We start from the raw sequence: 17,399 nt of genomic DNA, 5'->3' as shown, positions 1-17,399 counted from the left end.
GGAAAACATCACCAGGTGTAGTTGGTTATGCTTGAATGAAGATATAATTGTCATGTAATGACCTGAACCACTGGTCTTTTTCAAAGTCTGATCTCTGATTATGTGATTGTGTTATTTTTGTAGTATTGGTTATAATAGCCATGTGATTCAACAGCATGCGCTCCAACACTGTGAATGTAATCTGAAGGATTTTTAAAGAGTATTTTGCAGAAAGAAAGTATAGACTATTTCATCATTTAAACACACACAGACATCAAGTATCAGCGTATGAATATCAATGATGGTGACAATCAATTTAAAAGACAATCAGCATAACTGTTTCAGTGCATGCTGGGTACCACCAATCAAAACTCATCAATGTCTCCCAGCATAGATTGCAGCGTGAATAAATTATGCAGCTGAATTACCTTAGTATTTTCTTTTATTCTTACTATTTGTTTTTGTTTGCTGTTTTTGTTGTGACATTTTAGTTGCTTGTTTTGTGATGTTCAGAGTTGATCTGTTATTGATTGTCACCATTGTTGAAAGACTTGTGTTTATTCTTGACATCTGTGTGTCTAAATAACAAAGAAGTTTGCTGTTTAATCATCTCTGCTTAGATCTTCAGAGATTTAATGTCTTCTTTTATTTCAGTTGATTTCATCTAAGGCTGTGGCTGGAATTCACTTATAGTTCTTGTGTTTCTTCTCGTCTAGTCTCTTTTTTTCATAGTAACATATGACATCTCCTTTTCAGGTGTTTGAATTCACTTAACTGATTTTTTTTTTCTTTTGTTTTTTAATTCACTCCATTGGGTGGACTATAGTAAACTAATGCAAACTAATATAATAGTGGGTGAAGGATATGATTTCAAACAGTCGACTCTGACATTGTTCCCTACAATATATTACTGTTTAAATGGAAAAAAACCCCCAAAAAAACATTTTAACCGCAAAGTTTTACAGTGCATGTCAACCATTTTCATTCAGGTCTTATATGCATTTTCAAAATGTGCAGCAAAATAATCTGATTGTTAAGTCTGATGTCACGTGTCAACACTTCCAGGCCCAAACATTCAACCAGATACCTCATTAAAACAACAAACGGTGCAAATATACACTCACGATGTGATGAAAAATTTTTTGTGTTTTTGTTAGGTACTGTGCTTCGTTATGATGGGTTTTTCACAATCATGAAAGCGATGAGCTGGTCTGACAGCAGACAGTTTTGCAGAGATCGTGGTGGTGATCTGGTCATTATCAAAAGTAAAGAGAAGCAGGTGGGTTTGTACAAGTGGTCCTTTCAGAAAGAATATATATTATTCATTTATTTTTGTTCAATATATTGTATAACTGTGAAAATATATGAAATAATATACTGAATAATACTTATTTTGAATAAGACAATATATTGAATGAGCACAAACATGCATATCGTCCAAAGGTTAAGGCGCACTGTGCGCAAACAAAGATTACAAGAATTTTAAAAGCTATGTTCATCCATTATTACATTTACATTTAGTCATTTAGCAGATACTTTTATCCAAAGCGACTTACAAATGAGGACAATGGAAGCAATCAAAACCAACAAAAGAGCAATGATATGCAAGTGCTATGACAAGTCTCAGTTAGCTTAACACAGTACACATATTTTATTAATAAATAAAAGGAAAACACAGAATAGAAAAAGAATAGAGCAGGCTAGTGTTAGAGGCCTTTTTGCTTTTGCTAATTGTATAATAAATAAATAGAATACAAAAAGATTAGAGTTTTTTTTTTTTAAAGAAAACAAGCAGTTAGTAAATGAATAGAGTGCAAGCCTAAAAGGGACACTTTTTAAGAAATAGAATTAGAATAGAGAGTATTCGAGATGAATTTCAACAATGGTGACATGCTGTAATGCATACTGGGAACCATGGATGCTCCAAGCATGCATTTCAGCATATACTCAGTCACACTTTAGTTTTTGCCATGATTAACAACTGATTTTTAGATTATGTTCACAGTTCCCTTTATTTGTTTCTTGTATTTAAGCCCTGCTTTATTTAAAAGGCAGTAACTGTTTTGCAGTGATGTCTATTAACTACTTCATGAGGTCTTTATATTTCAACTATTGAATATATTGATCATAACTATATGGAAACATATTTTCTTTCCCATAAGGAGAGTGTTTGTTAATGAACGAGAGGAATCACATTTATTCATGTTGGTATTCACACACAGAGGCTCGTAACTTCAATTGTTAATGAGATGGGTGTGTCTGTGTGGATCGGATTGACTGACAGAGAGAAGAAGGGCACCATGAAATGGGTGGATAATTCACCACTGAATCAAGGGTAAGTGCTTAAACACTCACAAATAATTACTGAATATATATTTGTTTCAGTCTATTTTATTCTCATTTCACAACCTTTAGAAAACAGCTGAATACACAAGTGCAATCTCTCTCTCTCTCTCTCTCTCTCTCTCTCTCTCTCTATATTAGTGCTGTCAAACGATTAATCGCATCCAAAATAAAAGTTTACATAATCTATGTTTGTGTACTGTGTATATTTATTATGTATGTGTATATAAATACATACAGTATATATTTTGAACATATTTACATGTATTTACATGTATACATTTCTATTCATATAATTTCTATTATATATATATATATTTAATATATAAATATTACATTTTTCTTAAATATATACATGCATGTGTCTATATTTATATATACATAATAAATATACACAGTACACACACATATATTATGTGAACAAAAACTTTTACTTTGAATGCGATTAATCGTTTGACACTATACATATATATATAGAGAGAGAGAGAGAGAGAGAGAGAGACTTTTAGTTTTTCTTTAATTTTACATTTTCTTTCCACTTTGGCTAATTAAAATATATTAATATACAAAACACATAAATATACATGTAAATACACACAAAAAACCACAACAAATAACAAACATTACATACACAAGAAATACCTCATACATTCATTTGTAAGATTCCATCTTCTAAATTACATAGAACATCATTCAGAGCCCAAGTAAAATTAAAAGTATCAAGATCTCCAACCATTTTATAGTATGCAAACTCAACAATAAGCCGTGCCGATATCAGACCTCTTAAAGTCATATTAACATCAGTAGAAACACCCCCGTTCAGTTTCACTTTTCTTGTTAGCCACACAGCTAACTTTGCTTGACCATATAAAAAATGTATTAACACATCTCTTTTTCTATTTTGATACTTATATTTAGGCCCATAAATAAAACCTTTTAATGTAAATTCATAATTCAAATCTTTACTCCATTCTTCCAACAATAAAAACATTGGCTTTAATCTTTCACACTGCAAGAATAAGTGATGCACATCTTCAGACTCAAAACAAAAAGGGCACTCATCCTTTACTGTAGGATCAATATGTGCCCTATGTCTATTGGTAGTTATTACTCCATGTATTATCCGCCATTGGAGGTCCCCAGTTCTCTTATCAATAGGATATTTGTATAAAGTCCTCCAGTTACCTTTAGGGGATATATCAAATCCCTCTATTTCTTGCCATTTGGAGTCTGAGACTAATTTTAATGATTCAAAATGCATCACTTTTACACAAGTATGATACAGTGCACGCTTTCCAGTATCACAGAACAAATTAAGTTCTGGAGTTTTAAAACTCAATAACTTTCCTTCATCCTCCGGCCATGTCTCCACAGCTGCCCTTACTCCTAGATTTGGAAAATCAATCATCTTATTAATACATTGCTGTTGTTTTTCCTCCTCCTTCAACAACTCTGCAAACGTTGATGGAATTACAGATAAAAATTCAGTCTTTATTTTTTCTGCTATACGGAGTGATTTAATACCATGCTTTGCTGCAATGTCCCGTGAAGACAACCAATCACTCTTACTCCAAAAATGAGAGACTTTTATAAACTGTGCTTTCACCATAGCAGCCTGTAGTGAATGAGAGTTCAAGATTGTCACAGGTATTGCAGGATTATAAAGAAGAGGCTCCTCTTTAATCCATGATCCATTTACAATTCCCTGTTCTCTGACAATTCTTAAGACATTCCATGATTTTAGAACCGTCTTATAAAAAGGAACTAATTCAACTAGTGCCACGTCCTTCAAGTTCATTAAAAACAATTGGCGATCTAGTCCCAGTCGTCCTCCTCTCCTCAAGAGGCCACAAGCCACATCAGCCCAACTGACATCTGTCCCATACAAAAGTCTCTGGGCAGCTTGCAGCAATCCTACATTTTATGTCAATGAGACCTTGCCCTCCTTCATGAAGAGGCAGATAAAGTACAGCAGGTCTCAACCAATGCTGACTTGTCCAAAAGAAGTCAACAAGACATCTCTGAATGTCCTTAATGACAGCAGCAGGGGGGGTCCAATACAGCCATTTTATGCCACAACGAGGAAGCAACAAGATTATTGACTATTAAGACCCTTCCCCTATCCACCTTTTTCTTGACGTAAAAATGGGCGCGGCCATTTGTAAATTGTATGGGTCTAGCTTCCGGTCTCATCCGCGTCCAGCTATTTTTAGTTGTACAAAACAGTTCGTTTTGCTGCTTTATATTGAAAATTAGTGTGTCTTATCATATTATTTTAATGTATTATCTTAATTATGAACACACTGGTTTGTAGTGCAAACAGTTTTACCGTTTACTGTACGTTGTTATTCTTCTCGTTATTTACCTATAGCGGCTAATGAACCGGAAGTCTCACCCATAGGCTTACTTCCGCGTTGAAGAAAAAGGTGGATAGGACAGCTGGGGAATTAGCCATTTCCATTTAGATAACCGGAGACATACTTTTTCCAATAGTCCTTCCCAGTTTTTCCCCTTATAGATCTCGGAGCCTAGAAACACTCCCAAAAACTTGAAACCATCTCTTTTCCATTTTACATTATTAGGCAGCTGTGGGACATTTGGCCTCTCTGAACCACACCATAACGCCTCACTTTTTGTCCAATTCACTTTCGCTGATGATGCTCTTTCATAACATTTAAGGTTTTCTAACACCACTTTAATATCATTACTGTTCCTAATTATTACAGTTACATCATCGGCATAGGCGGATAATTTCACATCATTTGAAAAACTTGACCCCTCAACATGTAACCCAGTCAACTGCTCTCTTAATTTGCACAATAGGGGTTCAATTGCAAGGCTATAAAGATGTCCTGAAAGAGGACATCCTTGTCTTATTCCCCTTTGCACTTTAATAGGAACACTTAAACCTCCAGCTATTTTGACCATACATTCAGCTTCATTGTACAATAAATTAACCCATGAAATAAAACCATCTCCAAAACCAAAAGCCTTCAGTAGATCAAACAAGTAAGCGTGGTCCACTCTATCGAACGCTTTTTCTTGATCAAGAGATATCAACCCTAAATCATTATCATTATACATTGCATAATCTATTATATCTCTTATTAAAAATAAATTATCTCTAATACATCGCCCCTTTACACAATATGATTGTTCTTTCATGATTAATACACTCATAATTATTTAGTCTACTGGCAATACATTTTGAAAAAATTTTATAATCCACACACATTAATGCGACAATATCAGAGATCTCATTTTCCAAGTCTTGTATCCTGGTCTTTAATGTTCTTTTTGAATATGAGGAATATTGCTGGCAGAAAACTCTGATTTGCACTTTTCCAATGTCCCACCATTGTTTTATATCATCATAATTTCCTTTTTGCATTTGCCATGTTTCCCAAAACAACTTAAAATGTGCACAAAAAACATTGTCTTGCAAAAGCTTATTATTAAAATACCAATACAGACTTCTTTTACTTTCATTTAAAATAACAAAATCCATTGTTATCATTTTATGATCTGAAATGATATTTGGAATTATATTAACATTACCCACTCTGTTTCTTGAATCACCTGTAATGTCAAATCTATCCAGTCTGGCAGCATGAACTCTACCATCTGTAACTTTTACCCAAGTGTATTGCTTAAGCAATGGATTTTTTATTCTCCAAATATCTTCCAGATTTAAACTTTTAACCACATTGGATAAAACAAGTGCTGATTTATGGTGAGGTTCTTCAGCATTTCTATCTATATTGAAATTCAAAGTGCAATTCCAGTCTCCTGCCATTATAATTATATCTCCTGAGTTAAGAGCTTTTAAAACACGACCCAATTTCTCAAATAAAAGAACTCTTTCTGTTCCATCATTTGGGCATACATATTAACAAAAAGAAAAAGAAAATTATTTATTTCAGCTCTTACTAAAAGCAATCTTCCAGGTTCTATGTCATATGTAGAAAGGATTTTTGCTTTTAAAGTAGAATTAAACATGATCGCAACTCCTGCACTAACGTTACAGCCATGACTTAAAACATATTTTCCTTTCCACCACAATCCCCATTCAGACTCATTACTTATATTACTATGGGTTTCTTGAAGGAAACCTACTGCAATATTCTTAATATTAAAATATTCTGAAACTAACGCCTGCTTTTTCTTATCTCTCAGACCATTCACATTTAGAGAACCTATTCTAAGATACTCCATGAGATAGAAGGGGTAGAAAGAACAGCAGAAGAGAAGGGAAAAAACACACAGATATATACAAGCCATAGTGTTCATTTAGCTCTTCCTCGAGACCTTCTTTCATCCTCATTCCTTTTACCCTGTCTTATCATCGTTATATACTTCTTAAGTCTGTACCGTTTCTGTTGCGATAACACAGTATGGTTGTACGTTTTACGTACCTATACTACAGAAGCGACGAACTTTTCCTTATCAGGGAAAAAATCTCCTATATCTACCCTTCTGCCTTTAGTCTCGTCCAAAAAAGCATTTATCTGTTCTACAGAATACAAATCCTCTTTAGCTTTAAAGAGATCCGACAAATCCGACAAACTCTCGTCATCCTGACTCTGCGTCATGATATCAGAGGCATCATCATCATCCTCCTCCTCAATGCTTTCACACTGCACACTACTGACATGTAGGCCAACATGATCAACTACAAGATGTTCTTCTACAGCTGCAACAGTACCATTTACACTACTACAACTCGGCTTTTCATTATCAACATGGTTTAAGTTACTCACAACGCTCTTACTCACCTCCATTCCATTGTCCTTACTCATCTCAGCCACCGGAGCTTCGTCCAAGCCTGACTTTTCCCCTCCTGGTTTCTGTTTTAACTCCACATCCTTGTGCACCGATGATTCATCCGTCTCACCACTAATCTTTGCTTCTACCGAAGTTTTCTTTTGAGGGCACGAGAGTCTCTTATGTCCGAACTCTCCACATTCAAAACATCTTAAACTCTCCGTACTTGCAAATATCAGATACGAACTATCGCCATCTTTCACTCTAAACGATGCATCCAGTAGTTTGTCCGGAGAATTCAAAAACATGAACACCTGTCTCCTAAAAGACATGACATGTTTGAGCGCAGGATTTTTGCATCCTAAGGAAACAGTTTTAACCTCACTCACCATTTTTCCGAATCTTGCAAGTTCTCTGACAATGACCTCATTTTCAATGAACGGAGGAACGTTTGAAATGATCACTTTCGTAGCCGGAGCAAACAGCGGAGTGGTATTAACGAAAATTTCCTTCACCCATAAACCGTTCTCAATAACCTTGTTGACCAATGCTTCTGTTTTTAAAAATACAACTACAGCTTTATTCATTCTCAAAGCCGATACGATATTTTCATAGCCTAACTGCTCACCAACCGCTATCAAAACATCCTCAACTGTAGCACTCGCTTCTGGCACGCACCTGAAACCATGGCGGAGGGATAATGGCGTCCTTCCACCTGTGGACGCCATGCCTAACGCCAGGTGAACCGTGCAACGCACGGCACGCTAGGGCTACTTATTATTAGAACCCTAAAATAATCTTTACAAACAATAAATTATATCAAGAATTAAAGAAGAAAAAACACACAAAAGAAAGTATAAATAACAGCGCACGATAGAAACACACTCTCACACACGCACCCTCCTCACTCCCAACACACACTCAGAGAGAGAGAGAGAGAGAGAGAGAGAGCGATACACATGTATATAGATATAATCCAGAGATGTAAACTCGAGTCTGCGACTTGGACTCGAGTCGCACTTAAGTCGCATAAATAAAGACTTGGGACTTGACTTGGACTCGTGAACAGCTGACTCAAGACTTGACTTGGACTAGTGAGACTCGTAAAAAAACTCAAGTCATTTGGTAAAGGAGCTTATATGAATGTATCTCCGAGGGGAACTGGCTGTCTTTAGAAAAGTTTAGATGGTATTTTCTTCTCATCTTGCCTCTGTATAATGCATATTAAAGTAGTGTTCATAACCGCAGCACTGCTTTGTTTACAGCGGTAACCAAGGAAACGATGTTTAATTGCTGTTCAAGCGCCACCTGCTGGCAGAGAGTGAATCTGTATTAATTCAGCCTGTCTGCTGTTTTGTGTCGTGCAGATGTTTTATGTAGAATAGTTTCACAAAACTAAGTCAGACCATTTTGTTTTTGCTTCAAATTTCGAAATTATACAATCCAATTTAGATTAAAAACTGCTCATGCTGCATGTATTCAGCCTCTTTGTTTGGATTGTGTGTTGTTGAAAATAAAGTGGTTGCCTCTAATTTTAAATTGAAAAAGAGCACAGACAAAGCCTTAGTTTGTTTATATGAGATCTATTTCATTTGTGTAACTCATTTGATTTAATTGGGGTTTGTTTTAAAATTTAGTTTTGTTGTTTGACATATTTTAATTTTACAAAGAAATGTGCAGCATTTTATCTGACAATTAATAAATGGACACCTTTTCATTTCTAATTTGTCTTAAATTTTGTTAAAGTTTTTTTTTGTTGTTGTTGAGAAAATCATATCGTGAAATCAGTATTTTAAAACTGATTTAGCCTCAATAACTAGCTGAAAGAACTGTTGCTAATAAATAGAACAAAGACTTGAGACGTGACTTGTACTCCGCTTTAAAGACTTGAGACTTGACTTAGACTTGACCTCAATGACTTGAGACTTGACTTAGACCTCAGAGACTTGTGACCATGTCTATATATAATATAATACATGTTATTCAGGTTTTGGCGTAAAGGTGAGCCAAATGACACAAATGGAAATGAGGACTGCATTGTATTGAATCCAAGTACTGTCCTGGACAACTGGAATGATATCCCATGTTTTGAACGCAGCATCTTTATTTGTGAATAAAAGGGTTCATCTCATCTTGTCATGCAATTACCTGTATTATTTTATGGCATAAACACATCATAAAATCATTAAGATTCCTGTCTTTTAAAACCTTGTCAGCTCAATTAATCATATATAAACTGCTTTCGTGATGTCAGTTTCAATTTATAATTTTCTGTACATTCTTATATCTGGATTTTCAGATTAAAGAAGACTGTAAAATTGTCATTATTTTCTTATTGTTATAACAAACCCACATTATCCTGATTCTCTCAGGGTGAATTGGCATAATATGAGACACCAAACCTCTGATGTGTTCTTGTCTTGCTCCATCATGCTAATGTGATCTAAATCTATCTATTCATCTGACAATCACAGTAAACAACAGAAGACTAAAATGTCCCAAATTCACCCTCTTATTTTGATATTGAGTGTCTGTGAAACTTCTTTTAAGTTGAACTGCTTAATCTTTGAATACAATGGCCAGTGTCAGGCTTCTGCACTGTAAAAATAAAAAAACTTGTGCCCATTTTTCTCAATAAAAATTGAGACAAATATTTGCATCAGCTTTTTGAGTATTATTTATATTTGTTCTATTAGACTTTAAATGTTTCCAACTTGCAATCTTAAAGGTCCACTGAAGTGCTTTAAAACACACAGCGTTATTCCATGTGCTGACGTAATTTCAACTGAAACAGGAAGACAGGGTGGAACATATCAAGCAGCCCGCCCCCTTTTTGAAATAGCCAATAGCGATTTGTTTATATCACAGTTTAAGCCAGAGTCGTTGAGCTTGGTGAAGTTGCATTTGACAGCATATGACAGCCACAATCTCATCGATATCGGTATAAAATATTGCATTCTGTGTAGAATTCAAATGGGTCTGATAGGTTTTGTGGTCTATGCAACTCGCGCATGTAACCCTGGTATGGTAAGTACACACTAGGTTCGGTTGAATATATATATATATATATATATATACATACAGTAGTCTGAAAACCCCAATTCAACAATTTATCTTAAGAAGTGTTGGAGTCAGAAACAACAAGTACTTGTATACAAAAAGATAACTTGTATTAATTGAACAACAAATAAAATAACAATACAACAACCAAATGTGTGTGTGCGGTATCAGTGTACGTGTATCACTTGATGAATTAAGGATCACCAGTTCAGTCCATTCAGTTCACGTTGCTGAGCTCAGATTAGTTGTTCCAATTCACGCGAAGTAAAGTTCCTTTTGGTTCGGTATCAAGAAAAGTTCTAGCAGGAGAAATCCATAATTCGTAATTCACAGTCCTACCAAAATGCTGGATGCAAGGGTATCTCTGCACAGATCAATTGAAGGTCACCAATTCAAGCTGGGTGGCTCGCCATCTTCTATCCAGAAGAGAGAGTTCAAGGGAAAACCAAAAACCTGGCCTGCATAAAAACAGGCACATCAGTATCACACATGTATTTTGTCATGAGCATAAATACCAAATGCAAATCACAATAACTCAATTCCTGAATTCACTTAATGACAAAAAAATTACACATGTATACATGTTTCCTACATGTATATACAATTTACAAAAAATGAGACATTAATAAGTCAAAATGGGTCAAACTCAATAACTTTCCAGATAATCAAACAACCCGAATTGTTATATGTTCCATACGAACACAAACGTTGATTGCAGTGTTAAATTACAACTCTGTAATATAGCGATTAGCATCTTGCTGTTGCACAAATGTTAACATAAAATAACACCTAATTTCTCAGTAATCACATACAGTTCAACGAAATTAACCTTATCAAAAGGTTCAATATAACATAAAACATGAAGTAACAAAAATATGACTCGTCTTCAATCTTATACATGAATTATAAATCAGTACTCACCGAGATTCAATGTTCTTTCATTCATGAAATCAATGACAATATAGTTAACAATTCTCCTGCACCCTTTTCTGATGCATATGCTCCTTTTATTACTCTTTCAAACAGCAACACAATTTCGCTAAGTTTTCTTTGCAGCTTAATCTTTTTTCTTTACGGCTCGTAATCTTCGTCTCAATCTTCCACTGCTCTCTCACATCCGTTCTATGTATATAGCAGGGGCGGAGCTTGAAACATTTAACAAATCACAAATACCTGTTCATGACTGCTCAACAATTGCTAGGCAGATTTCCTAAATTAAGGTTCTTACGATCGTTTCTCAGAAATGCGTACGTGCGATTCATAGAATGAACGTACGAACAGAAAACGAGCGTACGCGCCTCTTTCAGATGTGAAATCTATGAATTGCAAATTATCTTGAATTTGCGTGCAATTGAATGGTTTCAGCTCACTGCCTTGTAAACGACTCCTAATTAATATCATTAACATATAAAATATCACCAATCATCATAATTTAGAACAGCGACCTGCAAGAACAGCTTCCCAGATAGCACACGTACGTCTGCGAGATGTCTGTTAAAGATCTCTTGATCTGGAAAGCATCTGCAGTCTACAAACGTCTGACAGACGTCTTTCAGATGTCAGTTTTACATACATTCTAAATCATAAACATCTTAAAGACATCTAATAGACGTCTATTTGACATCTAAAGGAGACGTCCAATAGGCGTGTGCAGATGAGCAAACACCCTAAAAATACGTCTTGCAGATGTAAATGCAGATGTCAAATAGACGTCTCCTAGATGTACGTGTGCTATCAGGGTTACATTTGAAAAAATCTGCATTACTCCAACAATAAAAAGTGCGTACGTCTGCTCGGACCCTGACGTGACGCTAAGCACTTTTCCACGTCAAAGACCGTTTTTATAAATATGAGCGCTGGCGTGGATTTAAGCGTACGCACACTCTAAGATCAAATCTGTGCGTACGCACGCTTTATAAATGAGGCCCCAGATGTCAAATTTTAGTGTCTGCATCAAATTAAATTTACAAAAGTGATTTTATATACATAGAAAATCAACTAACTGCAAGTGTCCGTTTCAAATAATTTTTGTCAAAATGTCAAAATATAGGTCAAATAATGTTCCATCATTCAGCGTAACAGATATGCTTATGTAAAAATTAAACAACATAGTTATTACACTTTTGGTCCATTTTATCACCACTCTTTATCCGAATGATAAATGAATCAAAAGAAAAATCAAAACTTTTAGATAATATGAACACAGCCACAATTTCACTCCTTCTCAAACCCAATAAAGACCCAACACTACCGTCAAGCTATCGTCCAATTTCCCTAATCAATGTAGACATTAAAATCATTGCCAAAGCCCTAGCCCATAGATTAGAAAAAATCACACCATCTATAATCCATCCAGACCAAACTGGTTTCATTAAAGGTAGACTTGCATCTAACAACACACGTAGACTTTTTAACTTAATCCATTATTCATCAATTCATAAAGCCAAAACCATCATAGTCACTCTGGATGCAGAAAAAGCGTTTGACAGGGTCAACTGGAAATTCCTGTTTTCCACATTAGAGAGGTTTGATTTTGGGGAGTCATTCATTAATTGGATTAAATTTCTATATACATCACCTTCAGCCACTGTCATCACTAATGGACTAACATCACATAGCTTCACACTGCACCGCGGGACTAGACAAGGATGCCCACTCTCCCCTTCACTTTTCACCATTTTCATTGAACCATTAGCAGCAGCCATCCGTCAAAACAGCAACATAAAAGGAATTCAAACACTAAATATACACCACAAAATAAGTCTTTACGCCGATGATATATTAATATATTTACAAGACCCTCCATCATCGTTACAAGAAACGATTAAACTCATCGATTCATTCTCAAATATTTCCAAATACTCAATCAACTGGAGTAAATCTGCTATACATTCATTACATTCCACCAGTTTGGATGTGACATCCCATACACCACCAATTCCTCTATGCACCAATCACATCACATATCTGGGTATTAATGTTTCCCCCAGGCTGTCAGGGCTGTTTGGACTCAACTACACTCCACTACTTAAAACAATAGCCGACGATCTTCAACGCTGGATGAACCTACCACTTTCTATTATGGGCAGAATATCAGTAATTAAAATGACTATACTCCCTAAATTAAACTATTTATTTACAATGACGCCAACACAACCCACCCTTGCCTGGTTTAAATCACTAGATTCAATCATTACCAAATTCTACTGGAAAAACAAGACCCCAAGAATTAAATTGACTACTCTTCAGAAATTAAGAACACAAGGAGGACTGGAAGCACCACATTTTTACCACTACTTTTTGGCCAATCAGCTCCAAAATATACACAAATGGATTCACCCTAAACACATCAGAAAACACATGGCTAGATGTTGAACAAACAATTTGTAAGGACATTAATACTTCAGATTTACCCTTCTACAATCAAACAATCAAAGAGCATCATTGTTTTAAAATGCCGACAATAGCAGCAGCTCTGACAGCCTGGTGGAAATTCCATCAAATCACAAACTCCCCTCTTGCACCATCTAAATACACCCCGATTTGGAATAACCCAGATTTTACATCTAACAAGAAACCACTTAATTTACGTACATGGGCAGAAAAGGGAATCACACAACTTCAGCATATCTTTCATCATAATAACCTGCCATCATTCTCCCACTTGGTCCAGAGATACGGCATTGGGAACAATTGTTTTTTGGAATACTCACAAATCAAATCATCAATTCAATCAAAGATTGACACTAGGACAATTGATCTAGACCCCCAAAGTCTACCAAATGTTAAATGGGAATCAGATTTATCTATTGCTCCCGATGCCGCCTTCTGGACACAAATCTGCAAAAATATTTACTTCATGACGAAAAAAAGGCCAACCTTCAACTAATACAATATAAAGTACTTCATAGATTTCACCTTACTGGACGAAAATTATTTAAAATGGGTTTTACTTCAGAAACATGCTCACATTGTACACAAAACGCCTCAGACACCTATCTTCACGCCATGTGGCATTGCACCCCAGTTAAAGAATTTTGGGAAAACGTTACTGAGTCACTATCCAACCTTATGGGATGTCACGTCCCATTATCTCCCTCACTCTGTATATTAGGTGAGATATCCATAATCAACTCAAACGATACAGATAGTAAATTACTCCTAGTGGCTCTAACTATCGCCAAGAAAACTATCCTCATGAACTGGAAATCAAGGAACACCATACATCTTGGAAAAACTTACTACTAGAGTACATCTCCATGGAAAACCTGTCAACTTCCACTCAAAATAACACAATAGAATCACACCCCTTTTTGTAATCTCTCATAAACTTCCATCAATCATGAATCCGTTGACCCTCTTTGTCTGAAGCCATCCACAACGACACACCATTCATCAATATCTACACAAGATTTGTGGGAGGGGGGTTAGGAGGAGGTAGCAACAATGGCTAATATCAAACTAAATTAAAATTTATGAAAGATTAAACTTGTTCATTTTATTATTATTATTATTTATTTATTTTCTTTCCCTATTCTTTCTTTCTCTCTTTCTGTTCTTCTCACTTTCGTCATTTTTTTTTCTTTTTTTTAATTATAATTATTATTATTTTTTTATTTTTTATTTTTTCCTCTCTCTCTCTCTCTCCCTTTCTCTCTTTCTTTTCTTTTCTCTTTCTATTTCTATTTCTATTTCTATTTTCTTTTTCTCTTTCTATCATGCCTCTGGGCTTCAGTTGGCTGTGGCATCTCAGGTCCTGCCCTGTGTGGTTTGGTTTAGTGGTTGGTGGGTGTGCTGTGGGGCCGGGAACCTTGTGCCTCCAACCTGTACCAGCTCTGCCCTGGTTTTCTTGCCTCTGGCAGGTCCGGCACTACATGCCTTGCTTATTTTAATGCATCACTAGACGATATACACACATCTATTGTAAAATAAGTAAGGAAAAAAAAAAAAAAAAATGCATATATGTGTATCAGACACACACACAGGGTAAGTGAGACGTGAGCATGGGGGCCTGGACTGCACTGGGCTGGTTCCACGCTGCACGTCACGCTTTTTTAATGCATCATACACTCATATACATATGTAGGGTAAGCGTGGCATGTGAGTGGCGGCGGGGGTGGGACTTTGGGCCTTGTGCCCCTCAGCACCTCTCCTTGATGGCTCGTTATTGGCATAATTTATGCCTTACGCATGGAGGGCCCAGAGGCAGCCTTACAATATCTTTCTATTTATAGCTTTATTACTATTATTACTATTATTATTTCATCATTACTAACATTATTATTTTTATTGTTATTATTATTATTATTACTATTTGTCCTCCTCCTGATTCCCCAAACACCCCCTGTCTCGGATGAATAAGTTTATTATCGTTATTGCTGCTACTGTTACTATTATTACTTATCACCTTCCTCATCCTCCATCCTCTAATTTTTGTTATTAATGCTATTGTTACTATTATTATTATTATTATTACTGTTATCATTACTATTAAGGTTTTTTTTTTTTTGCTATTGTCATGTCTGTTGTACTTTCTTTTGTTTATATACTTCCACCCCAACACCCAGTCACACTTACGCAAACACACACACACACACACACACACACACACACACATACTTGTTTTTGTGCATTGTGGGTGCCACCTGGCAGAATTGCTACATTGTGGGGACCGCCCTTTCCTATGATCCTAGAGACCTAAAAAAAAATAATCTGACAAAATCTAAAAAGCCTGTTTAAAAGTATCACTTCAGATTACAAATATTTCACTACAAAAGTTATAAACCTGACACAGTGGTCACTTGTGGAGACCTTTCAGGTTTTGTGTATATCTGGGGTCCGGCTAACACACAACCAGATTTTGGTCATTGTGGGGACTGAACTCACACACTAAACACCAGTTTTTGGTCATTGTGGGGATCGAATCTAAACACACCTAACACCAGTTTTTGGTCATTGTGGGGACTTAACTCACACACTAAATACCAGTTTATGGTCATTGTGGGGACTGAACTCACACTCATTTTATCATTTGTATAAAGTTATCACAAAGAAGTAAATGAACTTCAACACATTTTAAATGTGCATTTATTAAAGCAGTTTGTAAAGGGACAATATACTGTGAACAAAATAGGAGCTCCAAACTAAAAAATGCTATTGTTCTGTGTGTTCTAGATGTTCTGTTTAATATAAAGTAACAACACAAAAATTGACGTGTCATCTGTAATTTAAATAGTTTCTCAAAACTCAATACATTATGTCAGCAAGTCAACAATTAACTCTTGCATAAACTCTTTCATGCCTGTGTTCAAAGATAACACTAATTTGAGTGTAAAAAGACAAAATAAAATTCATAAACCCTTCATGATGCATTCTAAACAGTTTCTTATAACTTCGTACCAATAAATACAACAAACAACTTCAGTCTTGAATGCCTGCGTAAACATGGAAACTCAGTAAGACTCACCAATAACTGGTCTGTGAAGAAGATCAGAAACCTGATAACAACTAACTACTACTACTACTACTAACAAATCATTACATCAATAACGATCATTTGAAACACTTTAGACAATATAAAATAACATATAACTAAACTCACAAATTTATAAAGACCCTTGAACCATATACAGGTGCTGGTTATATAATTAGAATATCATCAAAAAGCTGATTTATTTCACTAATTCCATTCAAAAAGTGAAACTTGTATATTATATTCATTCATTACACACAGACTGATATATTTCAAATGTTTATTTCTTTTAATTTTGATGATTATAACAACTGAAAACTAAGGAAAATCCCAAATTCAGTATCTCAGAAAATTAGAATATTTCTTAAGACCAATACAAAGAAAGGATTTTTAGAAATCTTGGCCAACTGAAAAGTATGAAAATGAAAAGTATGAGCATGTACAGCACTCAATACTTAGTTGGGGCTCCTTTTGCCTGAATTACTGCAGCAATGCGGCGTGGCATGGAGTCGATCAGTCTGTGGCACTGCTCAGGTGTTATGAGAGCCCAGGTTGCTCTGATAGTGGCCTTCAGCTCTTCTGCATTGTTGGGTCTGGCATATCGCATCTTCCTCGTCACAATACCCCATAGATTTTCTATGGGGTTAAGGTCAGGCGAGTTTGCTGGCCAATTAAGAACAGGGATACCATGGTCCTTAAACCAGATACTGGTTGCTTTGGCACTGTGTGCAGGTGCCAAGTCCTGTTGGAAAATGAAATCTGCATCTCCATAAAGTTGGTC

General features: G+C 35.6%; 1 protein-coding gene across 3 annotated transcripts in view; it reads left to right on the top strand.

Moving 5' to 3' along the window:
- The window catches only part of LOC131539510 (stonustoxin subunit beta-like), a 56,935-nt gene that overhangs the window by 22,843 nt on the left and 16,693 nt on the right, over positions 1–17,399 (top strand). The window contains exons 5-7 of one of the 3 annotated variants that reach the window (XM_058774132.1): positions 1,137–1,258; positions 2,202–2,314; positions 9,074–10,072. In XM_058774132.1, coding sequence (XP_058630115.1) covers positions 1,137–1,258; positions 2,202–2,314; positions 9,074–9,203 — 365 coding nt within the window. In that variant the 3' untranslated portion in view covers positions 9,204–10,072. Of the gene's footprint in view, positions 1–1,136; positions 1,259–2,201; positions 2,315–9,073; positions 10,073–17,399 lie in introns of those variants that run through there. The other 2 variants (XM_058774131.1, XM_058774133.1) reach the window with 2 other exon arrangements.

The sequence above is a fragment of the Onychostoma macrolepis genome, chromosome 04 (genome assembly GCF_012432095.1).
Source record: "Onychostoma macrolepis isolate SWU-2019 chromosome 04, ASM1243209v1, whole genome shotgun sequence".
NCBI lineage: Eukaryota > Metazoa > Chordata > Actinopteri > Cypriniformes > Cyprinidae > Onychostoma > Onychostoma macrolepis.
This window is presented reverse-complemented; position numbering and strand designations above follow the sequence as displayed.